General features: G+C 42.2%; 1 protein-coding gene across 1 annotated transcript; it reads right to left on the minus strand.

Moving 5' to 3' along the window:
- Nucleotides 1–1,923: 1,923 nt before the first annotated feature.
- ANKRD1 (ankyrin repeat domain 1) lies at nucleotides 1,924–10,690 on the minus strand. The gene is made up of 9 exons (XM_009277755.2): nucleotides 10,578–10,690; nucleotides 8,791–8,970; nucleotides 6,817–6,954; nucleotides 6,619–6,726; nucleotides 5,854–5,952; nucleotides 4,607–4,705; nucleotides 4,364–4,462; nucleotides 4,100–4,198; nucleotides 1,924–2,854 (listed from the first exon to the last, which is right to left on the minus strand). Exons 1-9 carry the CDS (start codon nucleotides 10,602–10,604, stop codon nucleotides 2,744–2,746), a joined length of 960 nt encoding a protein of 319 aa, XP_009276030.1. The 5' UTR covers nucleotides 10,605–10,690; the 3' UTR covers nucleotides 1,924–2,743.
- Nucleotides 10,691–20,399: the final 9,709 nt, after the last annotated feature.

Genomic DNA, 20,399 nt, shown 5'->3' on the forward strand with positions numbered 1-20,399 from the left:
GCATCATTTCCTTCTTTATGTCCTCGTCTGGCAGTGTTGCCTGTGAGAGTGTTCATTTTGCTGCCTCCTGCCTTTCTGTTTTCCTTCCTGTTAATGCCTCAGTAAACCTGGCTGCCAAAAAAGCAATCATAACAGACTTAAAATCAGCAGAGTATTTTCAGAGCTCTTCCAAATGTTGACTGAAGTTTTTCTTTTGATTAAACCAATATAAAAATTATGTAAGCTACTGTACTCAAGATACTCTTGAGCCAGCTTTACTGTAAATATTCCAATTCTCTATTTGCATCTGACAACAAGTTGAGAAGTGGAAGTTATAGCATGTAAAATATTGCAGAAATCTTGCAGTGAGTCATCTCTGAGCTCTTAGTAACTGGACTGAGCAGAATGGGTGAAGTTCTCAGTAGACTAACAGTTCCATATAATGCCGGTGTAAGTCACAACAGCTTTTGCTTTATTCAACAAATAATGAAATTTTTTTCCTTTACGTTATTATTTTGCTTGTTGACTTTGTGATTTGAGTCTTTTATAGGTATTGGGATGTAATACATATATATGCAGTAGTTTATAATTTATGGACTTGCCTCCAAAATGATGCTTTAACCAGAGAAGCAGCAGAAATGTGTTTGTCTGGTGCAGTTTCCTGAATGACACGTTATCTTGCCTTGGCCAGAGAATAACCTACCTTGAGCACGAGAGAAGTTGTTTGGTAACTAGCATATGGAAAGAGGCTTTTGAATGCTAGAGATCCTTCTTGCTGCTTGTTTGACTTGATTTAAAAAATTTACCGTCTGCATCTTTGCCCCTTCAGTAGATACAGTGCTTCAGGAACTGATTGAAAAGTTCCTTCTCCCCCAGTTTTCTGAAGCACGTTGTTCTGGCCACTTTGGTGCCTGAACAATTGAATGCTTCTTGGTTAGGATGATAAACAAACAGAGTTAGCTAGCACTGATGTCATTTCTGTTTCCTGCAAGGCATGCTCCAGTGTCCAGGTAATTGTGCAGAAACAAGTAGTGAGGTAGTGGCTCGCAGAGAAGGGCAGTGAGCAGAGGTGTGCCGTAATTTTTATGGAGAAGAGCGTGTTCACAAATAAAGCCCACGGCTGGCAAGGTGACACTTGCGAGTTACGGTGCTTGTGTGAGAAAAGTCTCATCTGTCTGAAGCTGTTGGCCTCAGTCTAGGATAGCTGGCTGCGGACGGAATAGGCGTTTCCTCTGCTCGCTCCTCTGTGGGGTTTCTGTAAATCACTTGGTCTCCAAAATTGGCACTCCAGTAACAACTATTCATTGCTGCCCACTCCTGACCCCACCTCATTGCCCAGGACACAGTTTTGGCCAGACTGTAAAGCCTGCTGGCTAGAAGGCAGCTGGTGCGGGTTGGTGAAGGTGTGTGGGAGCCTGTGGCGTATTTCGCTGGGAGGCCACGCCGTGGGGCGTTGGTATTTTAACTGAATGCAACGTGTGATGTCCCAACGAAACCGGACATTGATGCCCCTGCTGGCGGTACTGGTAAGATTGTTCTTCTTCTGCTAAAGCAAAGGGAGAGGTGCCTGCCTTTCCTAGCAGGACTCTTGTTTTCCTTGGCTTGGACAACTGAAGCTGTCTTGTGCGCCACATAGTAAGTACTGGCTTGCTGAGAAACTGAGATTTTTTAATCAAACTCGGTAATAAAACAGTAACTTTGTTTTACTAGCTGCTCAAGTACTGTCTTTCTGCTTTTGTATATGTGTTTCCATTTAACAAAATAAGAGATGTCATTTATCTAACAGTGACAGGGAGGTAGCTCAAGGGCTAGCTGCTCTAGGCAGCTGAGACTTTTTTTTTTGGTTTTTAAGGATTTTACAGAGGCCAAGATGTGAACTTTCTTTAAAGAGAGACAGAATTACCTTATGCATGCTCACCGCTCCATAATCCACCCCAGCAAATAAAAAGAACCACTCTGTTTATTTAATCTGAAGTAGATCAGTACAAAATGTACAGAAAAAGCAGTACAAATTTACAAATATACATAATCTGGTTTTGCATTCTTCAATCATCAGAATTCACAGTAGTCTAGCTTAAAAAAATTCACATTCCTGATACTGTCTCCTCTCACCTTCATGACATTGCATCTGAGTCCCGCAGCCCAAACGGTTACGTGATGGTCGGAGCTCTGTCCTTGAGCTCTTTTATCGACCACGATTGCTAAACCTTGTGTAAACCCCATTACTCAACTGCTTCTTTAAATCCACTTGGCACCTCAGTACACCTCCTTCCGTTGCTCTTCCACATATCGCCACTCGTTTAACGTACTATTTTAATAGTGAGAATTCGGCAGAGACAAGGGAACAGCTGCAAGTATTCGCTATTTAGAGCTATTGGAAGGCTTGAGGGAAGTTGCTAAAGTAGTTGGAAATACTGCCATCTAAGACAAAAGGATTTATGTTGCTAGCAAAGATTGTATTGGGATGTAAAGCTCTATTAAAAAAAAAGCTACAATAATATTGAGAATCATTAAAAATTACTTTTTAAATAAATAATAAATAGTAATAAATAAAGCTGTTTTAGAACCAGTGGAATTTTAACACTCAACCTGCCTTTTAAAATAATTTCTTTGCATGTTTGTTTTGCAGTTTTCAGTGAAGGTACCTCAAATAATCCAGTACCATAAATTTATTCAATGAACATACTATGTTCAGGGCTATTTTCCTCCAGATTCATATGAAGCATTTAAAAGCAGCAAAAAGAGAGCGGTCTGGTTTCCCTCTTCAGAACTTGCCTAGATGGACGCTCTTATAGGAATTGTCTTTCAGGCTGTTGAATATCTCTTTGGTGCCGTTCTGCCACTGAAGAACAAGATCCATAGGGGTTTTCCCTTGCTGGTTAAAAAAAGCAGAGGAAGCAAGATTTAATTTCAGCCAGTGATTACCAAGTTCTTCATTCTTCCTTAAATATTTGTGCAGTGTGTCTGCCTGATGCGAGACCCTTCTGCACACACAAGGTCAGACTAAGTCTCGCCTCCCTGAGACCTGAGTCCTTTCGCTCCACAGATCTAGTCCCAGCCCTGTTCAGACTCATGGTGAAATCTCCCTGTGTTTCAGTGGGTCTAAGCTGTAGTAGCAAATACCGTGACTAGCAGAGCATGCAGGTGTTTCTTTTGATCTAGTTTAAACTGATTAGAAATACATTTAGATGAAACCTCAATAAGCCACTTGTCTATTCAATGGAGGATTCAGGTAGGAGTTTGTACCGGTTTAATTAGGTTATGAACCACATCTAAATTAAACAGGAACAACTTTTGTGTGCAGACAAAGCCTGAGAGAGCAAGTCTTTGGGGCTGTACCTTTCATCGTTCTCGTACCCTGATGAGGGATAATGCCAGGAGCAGCCCTGCTTTGGAGAGCGTGGGCAGAGAGTAGGGAGTGCCAAGTGCTGCAGTGACTGGATTCTTCCTTGCCCTCTTAAGTTTTGATTGATTGTCAATCAAAAACATTGACTGGCATGGGTAAAACTCACTGTCCATCCCACCGCTGCTCGGTTTGGGGGAAAGGGGGCTGTGATGTGCTGTGTTTTAACAAGTGGTCACAGAGCTCCAGCAACGCATCTGCTGCGGTGGCTATGAGCAGAGTCAGGTGTGGGGCTTCTTAAATCGAAGCTTTGCTGAGCCACGGGGATTTGTTGCCCCATGGTCAGGTTAACAGCCAGTCATCCAGATGTAGTGCTTGGTCTTGCCATCGGCTGTGGCCTTAACAAAAAGGCGATTTCTCTCACTAGCTAAGATCTTTGTTGTCTCAGTGGTGGTTGAAGCCCAGGAGTTGTGCAGAGAGCAAGTGTCTGTACGTTACATCTTTTCAATATATGATATGTCTAATTAAAATAAATCACAGAAAGATGTGATGTTGTTTTAAGTTCTGGTTTTAGAAGAGGTACTGGTTTTTCCTCTTCTCCCTGACCTCCCCCAAGTTATACTTTCCCTGTGTCAGCTTTGCTTTAATTAACTCTGAAGTGATCTAATTAAGTCTGTTCACAATAGTCTCTCCTGGCCTTGAAACCTATGAAGCTGCTCTGAAGGGAAACTTATTCTAAGGCATTTTGAATTACTGTATTTTTTTGCTATTACTTACGCAGTTCTTTATAGTTAGATCCGCTCCATACAGAATCAGAAGCCTGATCATTTTGTAGCGGTTCAGCCTCACGGCGTCATGCATCGGCGTGTCTCCTTCCTAGAGGCAGGAGACATGGACCACAGCGTCAGTCCCGCCGGTCCAACGCCGCGGTCCAGCCCCAGCTGCGTAGCCGGGGATTTTTACAGGCAAGTGGAACTATCGAGGCAGGCAGCAGCGTGATGCTACCTGATAGCTGGCAGGTGAGAAGCTGTTGGTACTTACTCTGTCTCTGGCATTGAGATCTGCTTCGCAGGCGATGAGGTGCTCCCCGCAGTCATACTGACCTGTTCTCACAGCCACGTGCAAAGGGGTGCTGAGCAGCTGAGAGGTGGGAGGAGGAAGCAGTCAGTGGCATGGAACAGGTAAAGACCGCTTCAAGAACGGCCGCCAAAAATGATCTACTTGGAGTAAGGGTCAGCTTTTCATCTCCAGTTTAAAAAGCTGTGGAGTCCCAGAAGCACGTACCTTGTCTCTTGCATTTCTGTTTATCCCTTTGTCCAGTAAGAATTTCAGCACATCCAGGTTCCCCCCCCGGCACGCCCAGTGCAGGGCTGTAGATTCAAGCTGCAGCAGGAAAAATAAATGGACAGTAATTTAATTCATCATTATATTTTAAAAATTTAAACCATTTTGATCAAATTTCTAAATTAATCTGAAATCATTTTCATGCAATTTAACCTAAAGCACTCCATCGTGATCACTGAGTTGTTTCTAGTAACAGCTCTTCTTATTTTGCCCTAATTTCTGTAGTACCGCAAGTTTCTCACTCTTCACACTTGCTGCATATTGCTCTTAAAGACAGAGATCTTGGCAACGCTGCTGTGAGAGAGGATGTGTTTTGTCCATTCTGTGAACTTAGAAGTCATCTTTAGACAGACAGGTATGATTTTTCTGGCTGGTATGTGCTAGTTAGTATTTTTCCTTCAATGCCTTTTGGGTTCTAAAATGCACAGAAAATGAAGCTCAAGGGAAAGAATAGTTCTCTCTTTTAAAAAAGACCCAAACTTATGCAGAGCCACAAAGTGAATTAGAATCCTTCTCCCCTAAAGGGTTCAGTTTCTCTGCGCTCAGCTCCGCCAGGAGGGGTGGAATGTCCCTTGAAGGTCTTGCTCTGCCTGTTGTTCCTCCTGTTTCTTACACTCTCCACGAGCACTGCTGAGTTAAGCGAGGGGGAGCAAGGCTGGCTGGTTCCAACTGTTTAGCAAAGGGACGAAGAGCTGGGAGCGGAGAAGCAAAAAAACCCAGACCGCTGCAGAAGCTATCGATGCTCAGCTACCCTCGTGGCCAGCGTTCCAGAGGATACTGGGGTCTCTCCCGAGCGCAGCCTTGAGATCCCGGTGGAGAATGAACGCATTGCCCTGAGCCCTGGAAACATGCGTGGGACAGTGGTATCTCCACCACCTGCTAGCAGGCTGAAGTGGTAGCCTGACCTCAGCCCTCTTACCCTACGTTAGGCTCTGTTGTTTGTGGCAGTCTACTGGCCAACGTGTTCCTCCGCTTCCTGTGTTTTCCAGCAACCACTTTGACAAAGGGAGGCAGACACCCCCTCCTGAAACCTCTTCTCAACAGTGTCATTTTAAGGATAAACTTACAAGACGATGTAAGGCCTTTTAATGCTCCTCTTTTATGAGAAGCAGTTCTGTAAGTGCTTCTCTTGGCACTTACAAAACAATGAGCAGTTTTTTGAAAGACGTGTAAGTCGATGTGCATACCATGTCTTTCTGTTCAAGCCGGGCTCCAGCTTCCACCAACTTTTTCACCACTTCTAGATGTCCTTCAGAGCATGCCCTGTGCAGTGCAGTGCGTTTGTACTGGCAATTAAAACAGTGCAAAGTCAGATATTAAATATAGCACAAAGAGATATCTTTAAATCTTTTCTCCCCGCCTCCCTAGGATGATGGCAAATACATACTTCATGCTGATTCATTTTCAAGAGCTAATACTTTTGAGACCTGAAATCTGCTAAATTTTAATAGCATCCTGATAGCTGAGAGCTGCCTACCCAGCATTTTAAAGGGTGTGAGAAATATCTGCAGCATGGCATTCAAATTTAAAATGATGCCTGTTGAGTTCCCCCATCCAACATGCTACGCTGCATTTTGCAAATGCAGCTTATGCATTATGGAGTAGGAGGGCAGGCAGCATCACTTTCTTTGTTGTTCTGCAGACAAATTTCTTGCCTGTTCATCTGTAGCGTTGGAAGACCACCTGCTACAGAAAATCAGGGTTTCCTGGGCACCAACAACTTTCTTTTAAATATTAAGATTCTTTTGAGGTAATATTACTTTGAAGGGTCTGAATGGCCCCATGATCACTAGAAAACTCAATATACCAAACTTCCAGCGTTTACATACTTCCCTCCACCCTTTTTTCTCCTCAGAAGTGTGGAAGCTACAAAACCTAGTAGTAAAAGTTACTTTTGCTCTGTAATAACCTCTCTTCTGTAGCAGGCTTTGCAGTAAGAAGGAAGATTGTACCTCATCACAGACATTTGGATCCCCTTTGTCTGACAGGTATTTTTCAATTACTGGCAACTTATTCTCCAATGCAGCTCTAAAGAATGTGGGTATATCCACTGGTCCTGCCTGACGGAAAGAAATATACAGGGCGTAAGTGCGTGTGGTGCAAAACCCCATCAGTGCTTTCCCAGAAGAAGGTACTTCAAAATAACTTACAATAACTGCTGGTTCAGGTTCCTTTAAAACGGGAGCTTTAACTTTCTTGCATTTTTTCTTCTTCTTCAGCTGAATAATTTTTTCAAGATCCTCCAAGTTTTCAAGTTTTGACCTCTCCTCTAATTTCTTCTTCTTCAGCTGAAACAAATCAGGGAAGCCCGTAAGTTGAGCTGAGTGTGACCACCTCTCCCTCTCAGAGTGGAGGACATTGTGTGCTACTGTTCAGCTGAATTCAGTTAAGACTGGATGAACTTTGAAATAAGTTGTCTTTTTTTTTTTTTTTTTTTTTTAAATAAGTTTCTTTTTTTTTTTTTTTTTTTTTTTACAGCTAGGGCTAATTGACCATTAGAATAAGTTACTAGGTGTGTGAGAAATTCTACATCATCTATAATTTTTCATACACCATTGGACCTCTTCCTAAACGCTGCTTCAGCCGTATGTTGTGGGATAGATAGCATAAATTTTTGGTCTGTGCTAGGCCAGGAGTCAGAGCAGCACTGTATTTCCTTCTGGCCCAACAACTTACAGCTAGGGCTAATTGACCATTAGAATAAGTTACTAGGTGTGTGAGAAATTCTACATCATCTATAATTTTTCATACACCATTGGACCTCTTCCTAAACGCTGCTTCAGCCGTATGTTGTGGGATAGATAGCATAAATTTTTGGTCTGTGCTAGGCCAGGAGTCAGAGCAGCACTGTATTTCCTTCTGGCCCAACAACTTAAGAAACATCGTGTGCAGCTTAGGAGGGCTGGGAAGCCCCTGCAGTTTTAACTGATTTCCACCAAGTGTTTTGCCTTCAACCACTTTTATGATGCAGCCTCTGATTTCTTGTAACTTAATCCTCTTTGATGAAAAATAAACCCTTAAGTGAAAAGCAAGGTTTATACTGATTTTAGCATTTCAGTCAGTAAGTGTTACATTTCAGTAAGCTACAAAGAATGTCCCCAGTATCCTCGGAGAAGCAGTTCAATAAATGTTTAAGACTTCTTTGAGCCTGCTTGTAAAAAGCATCCCTTTATGAAGTCAGTATGGGGCACTGCTAACATCAAGGGCAAATGCGTTGCCTGAAGGGCCAAGATCTCGGGTACCATGAGGTGTCCTTGACTTCAGAAGGGGGATTCACAAACAAGGGGTAACTCAAGGTGAATACAGGTGACAGATTCTGTCCCATGGTATCATTAAAGGTAAATATATTGGTGAGACCCTGTCATATGGTACACATTTTTTTCAGCTGAATTCTTATTCAAGTTATTTCCACCTCTTCTTTTTATTGTTCTCTGCACTTAGGGTTTGATCTTTAGATCATTGTCTTAATGGCCAGCTCCCCCCAGTTTATATACCAAGCATGACGTCACATGGTATGGAATGTCCCTTTGGTCAGTTTGGGTCAGCTGTCCCGGCTGTGCCCCCCCCTGGCTTCTCCCAGGCAGGGCATAAGAGGCTGAAAAGTCCTTGACTTAGTATAAACACTGCTTAGCAACAACTAAAACATCGGTGTGTTATCAACATTGTTCTCATCCTAAATCCAAAACACAGCACTGTACCAGCTACTAGGAAGAAAATTAACTCTATCCCTGCTGAAACCGGGACAGTTAGTTATTTTTGGTGGCAGTCATTAGGTGTGCAAGCTGAAGGTGTCTTACTGGTTATGTTTGTTCCCCCCTTGCTGACAGCCAGCAGCAGGTGACTCTGGGCAGGAGGGAGCCCCCAGGGTTTCAGTCAGACATTGTAGGGGGAGTTTTGGGTTCTGCTTCAGTGTTACTGCCTGCATCCATAGGGCTACAGGAGTCAGCAGATCTCCATGGCCTTCAATGGACTTTAGACCAACCTCCTTTGGTAGTGAACTCCCAAGGGTTTATCTAGCTCACCATGCATGTATTTCTAACTTAGAAAGAGGCAAAACGTCAAGGGCTGCAGCAGAAAGTGCACACAGGATGATAAAAAGCCAAGCACAAAACCCAAGAGCCTACCTCTGCTTCTAGTTTTTTCTCCTTCTCATAAGCCAGATCACCTCGGGTCAGTGAGTGTTCAGAGACCGTCTTTAGGTCCTCCTGCTTCTCTAATCTTACAGCAGCTTCATACTCTCCATTTTTGAAGTCCTCAGGGAGGAAGCTGCCAGTCTCTTTATCATCAGCTTTCTTCCCAGTCACCTGTAAAAGCAAGCGTGGTATAATATAAGCAGCAGTTTCATGACTGCAGTAGCCACCCCCTGGGAACATGGATTACCTAGAGGCTAATTACATGTCATTCCTGTCCTGCTCTAGGAGCGTGTGACAGACAGAGTGCAGACCTCACTCAGCCTGTGCCTGGATTAACTGTCTAGGTGAACGGCTAGAGCAATCTCGCTTGCAGGCAGATCTCCCGCACCCACACAGCAACCCCCCTTTGGTATCTTCAGGGCTTGGGTCAAGACCCATGAGGCCAACTCACAGCCTGACTCCCTGCTTGGCTGGGGCAGAGGTGCGGCTGTACTGACAAAAGCCAGTGAGTTGGGAAGAGCATCTTTTTTGTTTGGGGTTTTCTTGTTCGTTCACTTGCCAGCATGTGTCAGAGTCTTCAGAAGCCTGTAAAAGGCTGTCGTGAAAAGAGCCACCTCGAGCAGCCACCAGCACCCTGCGAGTGTTGAGCAGGGGAACTGAGCGGGTGGAGTGGGAGGAGAGGCCTTCTCCCTTGGGACCTTACAGTTTTATTGAAATACATCCAGTGCAGTTAAATCGGGCTGCTGAGTAATTTCAAGGCTGGTTTTACCCATTGCTGTCAGTACCAAAGTCCCCATTTATAGCACTTGGCAAAACAGCAGAAGGTATTTCCTGCGCAGAAGCTATGTCATGCTGTGCAGCAGCACAGCTTTCAATAGCTTTTGGAAATATTTCTGATGCTCGATTAAGTGTGTACAAAGAGATAACTTGTTAAACTTAGTAGAGGCTGTTGTGTATTTTGAGAGTGCTTCAGTAAATTAGTGTCCTAGACTGCCTTTCCATTCAATCACCTTGTAAAATTGTGTTTGTTACAGAGTTTAACACTAGAGAAACTGACAGGGCCTGGCCAAAGAATTTAAGACAGCATTAACTAGTTAGGCTGTACGGCAGTTGCATCTTAACATAGCCACCTGGGAAAAAAAAGCAATTTCGGTATAATCTTCCAGTGTTTTACTGGATCATTGCTGTTTTCGCAGTTTATTGATCAAATCAGATATTATTAGTCTGAACCCTGCAGTGGAATGTCTGGTTTAGACATTATTTTTCAAAGGCTTGTTACGCCATGAACAGCAGTGGGTGTAAGAGCTGTTAGTTTAGTATTAGAAAAAAATATTGTTACTAAACTGTTAGTTTAGTATTAGAAAATATTTTGGTTTCCCTGCATTGATACCTCCTCCCAGTCCCTTACTGGATTGGAATTACTCAGTGTGATCATAAACTTAACACCTTCTAAAAAAATAAAAATTAAAATCAAGGTCAAAGGAAAATACACGGTTAAATCTTGGTCAGTCTCTTCTTCCTGGTGAACCGTGTTCTGATGCAAAATCCCAACAGCTATGTAGTTGTATCAGTGGTGAGCCCCCTTCCCAAGGAAAAGTTAAAGTGAGACTATAATAGGGTATCATACAGTGCGTACAGGTTTTGCACCTAGAGCACGGCAGTGCTGGTAACCTGCCAAATCACCTCAGCGATCCACAAAGGTTGTTTCTCTCTGCCTGGTATAACGACAGTCTAGAAAGAAAAGTGATTATGAATAAATGAAAGAAGGTTGTACCTACCAGCTCTTCGACTTTCATCATCATCATATTTGCCAGCGTTTGAAGGTTGTACTCTCGTATGGCTGAAACTCCCAAGAGCTCAAGCCAGCTCTGCAGGGACCACCACGCTAGCTTTGCTTATATATCTTTGGGAGAACCGTGCTTGAATGAGATAATCTTCCAACCTGGGAATCCAAGTATGTCCCTTGGGCTTGCCAGCTGAGAGGTAGGCTCGCGCTCATTCCAGACATGTTAATGAGCCAGATCTGGTGTCGAGGCAGGGAGGGGGGCGTCAGTTGGGCGAGGAAGGGTGAGCCTCACAGTCTAACCACACCGAGTATGTGAATCGGAATGAAATGTGAGCTCATCGTTCCTTTGGCAATGACTGCACGGCTCAGCAATGCGAGTCATTCTGTGTTCCCAGTGCCCACTAGGACAGCTGTCTGTTGATATAGCATTATAACTTCATCTTCTTTTTTTTTTTTTAATTTTTTTTTTTAAACTGACATTCAGATGACTGTAAGACACTGGAAAGGGTAAGCGGTTTATGTACAATACTTGTAGTAATATCTTCCTGATAGATGGATTATGACCCCTTAAGTCTCGGAAAGTCATTCTTTTCATTGCTATTTATTCTTGGATGATAAACAGTTTTAGGGGAAAGGATTTTTGTCATCATGATGGCAGTCTTCTATATTTGTTGGAAGGAATTCTCTGAAGGGATTACTAAGCCAGAATGATGTCTCTGGTGCTAAAAGGGCCTATGACATGATAAGTTACAATCAGCGTAAGATCTCAAAATGACAAGCTTTGCATTTTTCTGGGACTTTGTCAGTGATCATAAGCAGAATAATAAATTATGTCCTATTACGCCAAAAAGAAATTAAAACTAATACTGTTTTCTCAGGCAATATTTTCCTTTTGGGTATGAGAGAATAGGGGCACAGAAGTGATTTGTTAATTTTTTGACATAAGACGGGATACAGACAAATATATACAGATGATGTGTGCGTTTTGGGGAAAAGGAGTTATTGAGTCCTTTGGAAAAGCTTTTCTTGTGCCGTGAATCAGAGTAGCCTGGAAGCAGGAGAATGAACACCAGCAGAAGGCAATGTTATAAAAGGAAGATGCACTAATCTTTGCATTTAAAGAGTGCGGATAAATGCCAAGAAAAATCAATTCTGTCATTCTGCAATGCTTGGAGTTCCTGTCTGGTGAGGTACAAGCCTGGCTGTAGGCATCCAGGTCACCTGGCTGAAATGAATACAACTGCTCAGGTGCTTCAAGTACAACATGTACATAAGTGCTTCACCAAATCAAGAGCTAACTATCTTGGGTGTTGTTTATATCATTAGCATCATTAGCATGCTGCGTTCCTGACACTGACCTTTCAAGGTGTCTCCTCTGAACTATCACCCAGTAATCTGAGTACATCCAAACTTGTCTTCTGGTGCCCATCATACCTATGCCCTCCCTTTCCCTGAAATGAAGCTGGACATCAGGTGGCTCCTTCACTGCTTAGAATATATATGACATTAGAGGATGAGCCCCAGAACTAAAATAGAGTATGTGGCAGCAAGAGAACCTTTCAGAACATTTTTTTTCCAAACCGAAGTACAGCCACGATATCATTCCCCCAGAGTGGTATGTCCTGAATTACACTGCCAGCCTTTTTTTCACAGCAGTTTTGTACTCCTGCTATATGTCTCTATAAGAGGCAGCTCAGTTCGGTTTTTTCTTGTTTACAAATGTGCTGTAACAGCTTATCTCTGTCTGGTTTGTTCTGTGATGCTTATTTGGGAGATTGTCTAGAAATCCACAGCCCTAACAGGACGGCTGCAAAGACCGCTTCTAGTTTAGTGGAAACAGATCACAGGGAAGAGAAATTTAGGGGTTTGCTTTAAGAACAAAAACTGTTTAAGCAGCTGTCAACTACCTCTGGCCCCACTGTATTTGAAGCTTACTTTTCCTTTTATTTGCTTTCCTTTTTTTTTTTTTTTTTAAACAGCCTTTACTTTTCCTTTTTGTTTTGCTTTCCCTTTTTTTAAACGCCCTGATATATAAGACTGACTCAGCAAAACCTAAACTGGAAGGTTTAAGTGGATAGATCTTCCTCTGCAAATGGTATGTAAATCCAGAGCCAGAGTAGCTTTACAGTAAACCTCAGTGCTCTGAGGGGAAACACAAACCCACTTCTCACATCATGAGTGCTACCAAAATAACCCAGCTTATTTAGAGATAACTCAGTAATTATCTTTAAAACATCCCATCCCTGATGACTAAAAGAATAATAAAGAATAGAAAAGAACCTTCCTTGATTATCCTGAGATTCTGTGTAAGAAGGGTGGCGCACAGAAACCCACTTTAACCAAAGGCTGCAATCTAAATTAGCCTAATGGTAAATGCTTTTAAACTAAATGTCATGTAAACCAAGGTAACCCTACTGAAATAGTAGAAATGCACTGATTCATATCAGCTAAGAGTCTTGGCCGGATGCTTATTGCTGTTGCTTAATATTGGAGGGGGAAGTAATATAATGAGCTTGCAACCTTGTGCTGGACTGTAACCACTTAATCACCTTTCAACAAGTGATTTCTCGTTAAGGTGGTAATAGCAGATGGTCAGTGGGAGATGTGTAACGGGAATCTGAAAAACTCTTGCCACTCCGCTAAAGGATAAGGGCAGAGCAACGATCTGCAAGGTGTAAGGCAATGGGATATTGTCACAAGAAAACTTCACGGAGAAAAACACAAAAGGGCAGTAGGCTCAGCATGACAGAGAGAAAACTATATGGCATACCCTGTTCCCTGCTATCAAAAGAGAAATTGTCTGAATAGTGTAAAGAATTTTTGTAATTAGTTTTTTAAAGAGGTTTATGGTAGAGTGAAAGCATTACGTGTGATACAGATGGTATTGCCGCCTCCTGTCAAGTGTATTACTATCATGTTTTCAATGCCATCGCTGCTGTACTCGGCTGTCTTACATTTTCCAGCACTCTGCCCTTGGCTCCGTCCTTGCATCCGAAGATGTTGACCTTTGGCATGCCATTGTGCCTGGCTGTCTCTGTCCGTCTCCTGCTGCTAAATAAGTAAAGGTATGAAAAAATCAGTGGCTGGGGAGCGGTTATGCACCTAAGAGGGTATTAATCCAGCAAACCATGTTCCATGTGTGTGCAGTCAGGGATAAACTCATATCCAAGGTACACATAAGCAGCAGTAACCCATAGCTTACTCCTCCTGGATTAGTGATCTGTTGGTATGTAATGGTTTGTTTATTTCTCAGTATGTGTGAGTATCCAGCATGCCTTACATACATCCGCATACAACAGAGCAGTAAATAATAGTATATTGCAAGAACTGTATTTGTTTCCTCCTCTTTTTTAGCTGCTTGTTTTCCCTAAAAGGCAGGAAGCACTTTTATTTGTCTAACAGATACTCTTCGGTATTTATTGGCAAAAAGCAGTTTGGGTATGAGTTAACTATAATATGCAAATTATACCACTCATGCTCTAACTTTTTCAACATAGCGATATATATGTTTGTCTGGTTTTTCTAAAGTGATCAGGGAATTGCTACATCATCTGTTTAAAACAACTTGGAGACTTCTTATCAATGTATATTTTTGTGTATAAAACTGCTAAAGAGAAACACATTGTCTCCTTAGAGAAAAAAAAAAAACAAAAACAAAACTGTTTCACCTAGGAATAGAAAGTACTGCTAAAGAACACATTGTCTCCTTAGAGAAAAAAAAAAAACAAAACTGGTTCACCTAGGAATAGAAAGTTAGTTTTAAGTACAAAACTAGAATATGAGAAATTATTAAATTAAAGGATAAGGCTATAATTTCATTTCTTCAGATCAGTTGTTATCGAAGAAACAAAGAAGTCATAGCCTGGCAGGTTGCTGGTCTGGCCAGCACAGTCCTCTGGTGTCAAATCCCAAACCAGCAATGAGTCAATAGTTGCATCACTTACTGTAGGGCTTAAAAAAACCTTTCCTCAAATGACGTTAGGGCTGAGGATTTCACATAATAGAAAAAGAAAACAACTGTGATTTCTGTTTAAAAAACAAGGGATTTGGATTTATCTGAGGCCTTGAGCGTTATCATGATGGCAGACACGTGAATCTGGCTAATTCACCCTAATGGGTCTCAGTTAACAAGCACGCGCAGCAAAACACACCAGAAGGTTTGTTATCTGTGGTCAAGTGGGTTTATCTGCTGGCTACTTGGCCTTCCTTGTCAGCAGTGTAGGTCAAGGTCCTGCTGCTCCAGCACACCTGTGCTGCTGCTCTGTTCACCTAACCTCTGACTACCTTTTTGTGTGGTCAAGGAAGTACAATATTCCCTCAGCTGCTGCAAAAAGGCTTTTCTGTATCAATGCGGAGTTGTCTAAAAGGTTTCTGCCATCCATGAATACTCCAGAACGCCTCCAAGTCAGTCAGGAAAGGAAAAGTGCTTAAAGAAGAGAACTGCAGAAGAAGTTATTATCCTCACAGGGAGAGCATGCCTGCAAATCCTGGTCACTTGAGTCATGATCCAACAGGTACCTATGCTGGCCAGCTGCTCTGCAGTAAAGCAGAGTGCTTTTGACTGGCAGCAAGGGAGAATTCAGCTTCACTCCAGAGAAGCTGTGACATTTTTAAACTATATTTTCATTTTGAATTTCACATTGTCTAACTTAAAGCCTCCAGTTATAGAACCTTGCTACACCTTTGCCTGAAAGCTCCTAAGTGCTCCCTCTCATGCCAGTAGTGCAATGCCTTTTTGCTGTGTAAATGTAAGGGGATGCTATAGTTTTGGGTGATACAAACATCCCTCTGAAATGCTGCATAGCATGCGCAGGACTGTTCCTTGTTTATGCAGAAAAAGTTCAGGTCCTAGCTGTCCTTCTCTCCACTTACATAGCAGAAGTAGCAGCTCAGGAGACACAGGAGGGCTCCGTCGGGCAGCAGTGCCAGACTTCATGGGCTGTTCATGAGGGAGCGATGGTTACTTGCAACTGGCTGCTTCAGTTTTGGGAATTCCACTCTGCAAAGGTGGCAAGTTTTGTGTGGGGCTGCTTACCAGCGGTGGCCAAATAACATCCAACCGTTGCTTTTCCCTGTAGCATTACATTACAGCACATGTTGAAGTAGTTATCTAACAGGATTCCCAAATCGGTCTCCAGGCAGAGTCGACCAAATTGCAGTCATAACATGCGATAACAGGGAGGACCTTGGGAGGTTGTCTAGTCCAAGTTTCTGCTCAAAACAAGGTCAAAATTTAGTTCAGGTAAGGTGGCTCAGGGCTTCATCCAGTCAGATCTTGAAAACCTCTAAGGATAGAGATTTCATAACCTCCCTGGCCATCCTGATCCAATGCCTGAGTATCCTCATAGTGGGTTTTTTTTCCCGGTATACAGTTGAAACTTCCCCTGTTTCAATTTATGATCACGGTCTCTCATTCTGTTCCCATAAACCTCTGTAAAGAGCCTGGCTCTGCTTTCTTTGTAACCTCCTTGTAGGCTGCTTTTAGTTTCCCTGAAACCTTGTCTTCTCCAGGCTGGACAAGTCCAGTTCACCCAGCCGTTTCTTACACAGTAAGTGCTCCAGCCCCCGACCATCTTGGGACTGATTTTACATCATTGTTTGGACACGTGATGAAAATACTAAATGATGTTGTACCAGGAACTGATCCTTGTGGGAATCTGCTGGAAATAGTTCCACTTGTTACTCTCACCACTTTGCGATCTGTCAGTGAGCCAGCTTTTAGTTCTTCCAAAGTGCATCCTTTTAATTCCATATAATGCATGCTTTTTAATCATACCAACACATGCCATGAAATGAAATGCTTTGGCAAGACCCAAGTAAACTGCATTAACGCGAATGCTTCTCTCAACCAGACCTTTCATCCTGTGGAAAGAGACTTGTTTAAAAAGATCCGCTTTGCAGCCAGCCACATGGATTGGCATTCGTTGCATGTAACGTGTCCAATTCTTTCTTGATAAAGCTTTGGTTAACCCTTCCCCCTGTTTTCCTGGCACCAAGTCAGGTCAGCCTGCCTGTTGTTCTCTTTCATCATTTTCAGCCAGCCAAAATATCTTGGGAGCTAAGGAAAAACAAAAAGGAGCTTCTCTGCTTTACTGGCACTGAGGTTGGCCTGTGAGATCTTTGGATGCAACCCAAGCGGATGCTCTACCTCAGGGAGGTTCCTGCATGTTGTGAATAAAAGGGAGCTCAGGGAATAAAGGTGAGAAAGAATCAGATAGATTTTGCTTAAAAATATGAGAATATTTTCATAGAACATTGATTTTGTAATCTCTTAGCAAAACAATAGTATGTCACAACACTGGTATAATACGTGCACTCAGGCATAGCAGCCTCTCTCTTTCTCATTTATTGAAACCATATCCTCTATAATGTTAGAAACAGGTTGAGGAGATTTTGAAAATCGCTATTACCTGGAAAAAACAACCCTTTTATGGTTTGGGGGTTTTTTGTGGCTTTTAACATATTGCAATTAAAATGTAAATGCATAAATCTGCTTCGCATTAAATTTGCTGAAAAGCTTTTCCCCCCCTTTCGTGAGATGAGGTTTCATTGGCAATGAGATATTATTGGATTTGTATCCAAGCTATTTTTAACAAATATCTCCTTTGATTGCTGTAATACCAGTGAGGGTGGAAAAGCACTGATGCAACTTTGGAATTACGTTACAGCATATTGTGTTGGTCATCCTCTTGGGGCTAGAGGGTAAGTATTTCTGTGTCTGCAAACACAGATAGAAAAAATAAATTTTCTCTTTTTTATCAATTTGTTACAGGTACAGTGCATATAGTAAAAATGCAATTTGAGTTTAATTTTAGAGAAGAGTAATTAAAAACCAAACAAACAAAAAACAGACAAACAAAACCCCAAACCCACCTTTTCCTCTAAAGTATCATAATCAGAGGCAAATTTATGTCAGATGATGAACTTGGAAAAAACCTTGTGCCTTTCTGTGATACACAGAAGTTTTACAGGAGTCTGTTACGACACTTTGGCATGGGATTTCTGTATTCTGTTTTATTTCAGGAGAAAATGTAGGGAATGCATGAAAAAGGAGGAAAGAGGAGTGAATGATGGCTTCTCTGAGCCTGCAAGCTGCAACGTATTCATCTGCAGGTACTATTTTTAGTAACTTGTTATTTCACAAGAGAAAATACCAAAAATTTCCCCCATAGTTATTTTATCTCAGCACAGACATCTTCACACCAGAGCCAGTTGGATAAGGAGACCATAGGGTAGGCCTTTTCCCCCAAAAATCTGTTGTTATCCAAATTAAGGAGCTAGAAAGGTCACTAGGCTGTGACTAGCCAGTTCTTGCTGAGGCTGTACTAAGCCCATACTCTGCCCATATCTAACTCACATTCCCTGTAAGAAATTTTCTATGAGCTTTGCTTTTTTTCTTCATGTATTTCTGGACTACCTGTGTGCCGAAGCCAGCGTAGGGGTAGGCTGTCCTCACTATACATGATAGAAACACCAGGGAGAGCCGCCTCTTTCCTCCCCTCAGGGCATTGAGCGGGAGGATACAGGACAGCATTAATCCAGATGAAACGCTGAATTTCATGGTGTGAAGAAATGTAAAATCAGGCAGATACTTTCCTTTTTCTGATGCGTACAAGAAAAAAAAATCAAGAAAGCAAGAGCACTGCAGGGCATTCTCATTTATATTTGCCCAACCTTTCAGACGGCCAAGGGTTCTCATTACGCGACCACAGAAGTGAATACATTCAGTGATGTTCCCGTCTGAATGGAAAGAAGAGGCCACTGCCTTCTCCAGCACTGGGTCAGACCACTGTGTTGTCTTTATTTCAAGTGAGTGGCCATTCAATTCTGGTGAGTAACCTTATGCTTTTGTATCACGTTGCATAATGAGGAGGGGAAAGGGCATTGCTTTCCCGCTTAGCAGCACGAGTGGGAGAACTGGTCTGGAGGGAAATAAGAAATCACCCGGATCTTTGCAAAGAAACTGCAACTGTGAAACATAGCACAGTTTTGGCTAGTTATTTTGTTTTCTTCATAAAGTCCCTCTGCAATTTTTAGTTTTGGCAGAAAGCGGAAGAGAAATATTGAAACATGTCATGTCCGTCTAAATTCCTGAAGCGAGGAAGTATAGGACATCTCAGATTGACAACAACTTTGTCTGATTTCCAGCCCAAATAGGTCTAGAAAAACTTTTTCCTTTCCTTTTCAATGTTCTTGAGCCTTATTTGTCAGAGGTCAAACTCTTAATTTGCACGTGCTTGCTCGGCATGCCAGACTGCTGAGTTTGTAGCCATGTGCAGATGAATTTGTGGTTATCCTTGCAATTTCCTATGGGGTTCCCTCTTTTAGTGTTTGATCATAGAAATCGGGAGAAGATTTTTCCCTCTCTTTTGAGGGGGAAAAAAAAGATTCAGTTGAGAGGTATATGATGTCTGTCACCTCCTATCAGAAATCCCTACTAAGTGACCTAGAGACCTGTTGCTTTGATCAAAAGTCAGTCAATCAATAAATCAGCAACAAGAGAGAAAATATATTCCAAAAATAAAGCACTGCCACATGCTTTGAACATCTACCCAGCAATAAGAATGTTATTGGTGTATTCTACGTCCTACAATGGTCATTTAATTTTTGAGGGCTACTGCCATGTGCAGCCTCTGTCCCAGAAGCACAAACACAGGGACTTCAAACACTGAATTTGTGATACCACCTCTAGTAAAACTTGAAGAAATGAATCCCAAGAGTATGCATCCATGCTCCCCTCAGCTTAATGCCTCAGATTTCATGGAAAATTGTATAGCTTAGTGCTGATGAGGTTAGAAATGATGCTGCTTTCACTAGGGATTTTTGAGGGAGGAAGAGAACCACATTCTGTATCAACCATAAATTGTTGATGAGAGGACGAAAGCATCTTCGCATCGGAAATGAATGTTTGGTAGAATGAGCTCTCAAGGCATTACAGTATCATTCCCAGGAACACACATAGCTATGAAGCAGACCTCCAGCCTGTTGAACCACGTGAGTTAATTCCAAGTAAAATATTAGAACTGTCAGTGCCAGTTGACTGAGAAAGTCAAGTCAACTACTAAATGCACCTTGCAAGTGCAGAGGACTTTCTACTTATGATTTGCACAACCAGGAACTAGTGGGAGAAAATGGTAGATTTTTACCTTCAGATGAAAAATGTGTAGATGAAGCAGTTCCTGGATGTGAAAACATAAGGCTGTAATGCCAGATTTTACTTTTACTGTCTGAACAAATTTTTCAGAAATGTGGAATAGTCATGTGAAGGTGATTTTTCCAAAGACATAATTTCTAGACAACTGCAGCATTAAAATGCTCAGATTTGGAGAAGTCCTATCCTTTCTGTTCTGAAGCAGCATCAAGCACCTGCAAACACTTCTGCAGTCCCAGAGCCACTGAAGAACGCGTGTTGGGTTGCCTGCTTTTCTGATGCTGAAAGGGAACAGTCAAAATGCATCTTCCCACACTAGCTGTAAGTTAAGGAAAAAAAAAAGCAACCTTCACATTTCATATAAGATGATGGAAGGATATTCACATTTGTAGTAACATGACTTTACTGCTTAATTTTCCACTGACCTTTCAAAGAACTACTTTTTTTGCTGTGCTGCATAAGCAGTAGTGTGCATGTATGCATTACGTTCTAGGGCAAGAAGTGGTTCTAGAAAATGGGTGAAAGCAAATCCAGTTTTGCTTTTCTCTTCTTTATTACAAGTTGGTAAATACTTGGCTAGCATAGCTAGCAACTCTAGGAAAGCAGCAGCCTTGCTGCCTGATTATCTCTTTGCCATTTTGCTGCAGCATGTCACCTAGTCTA

The sequence above is a fragment of the Aptenodytes forsteri genome, unplaced genomic scaffold (genome assembly GCF_000699145.1).
Source record: "Aptenodytes forsteri isolate BGI_AS27 unplaced genomic scaffold, ASM69914v1 Scaffold15, whole genome shotgun sequence".
Lineage (NCBI taxonomy): Eukaryota > Metazoa > Chordata > Aves > Sphenisciformes > Spheniscidae > Aptenodytes > Aptenodytes forsteri.

What these genes read in the sequence shown, in the direction of transcription:
- ANKRD1 (XM_009277755.2), bottom strand. Translation starts at nt 10,604, where the DNA reads ATGATGATGATGAAAGTCGAAGAGCTG. An exon ending in TGATGAAAGTCGAAGAGCTG is followed by an intron (nt 8,971 to 10,577) that starts GTAGGTACAACC and finishes TTGCTTTTACAG; the next exon opens with GTGACTGGGAAGAAAGCTGA. An exon ending in AACCTGAACCAGCAGTTATT is followed by an intron (nt 6,727 to 6,816) that starts GTAAGTTATTTT and finishes TCTTTCCGTCAG; the next exon opens with GCAGGACCAGTGGATATACC.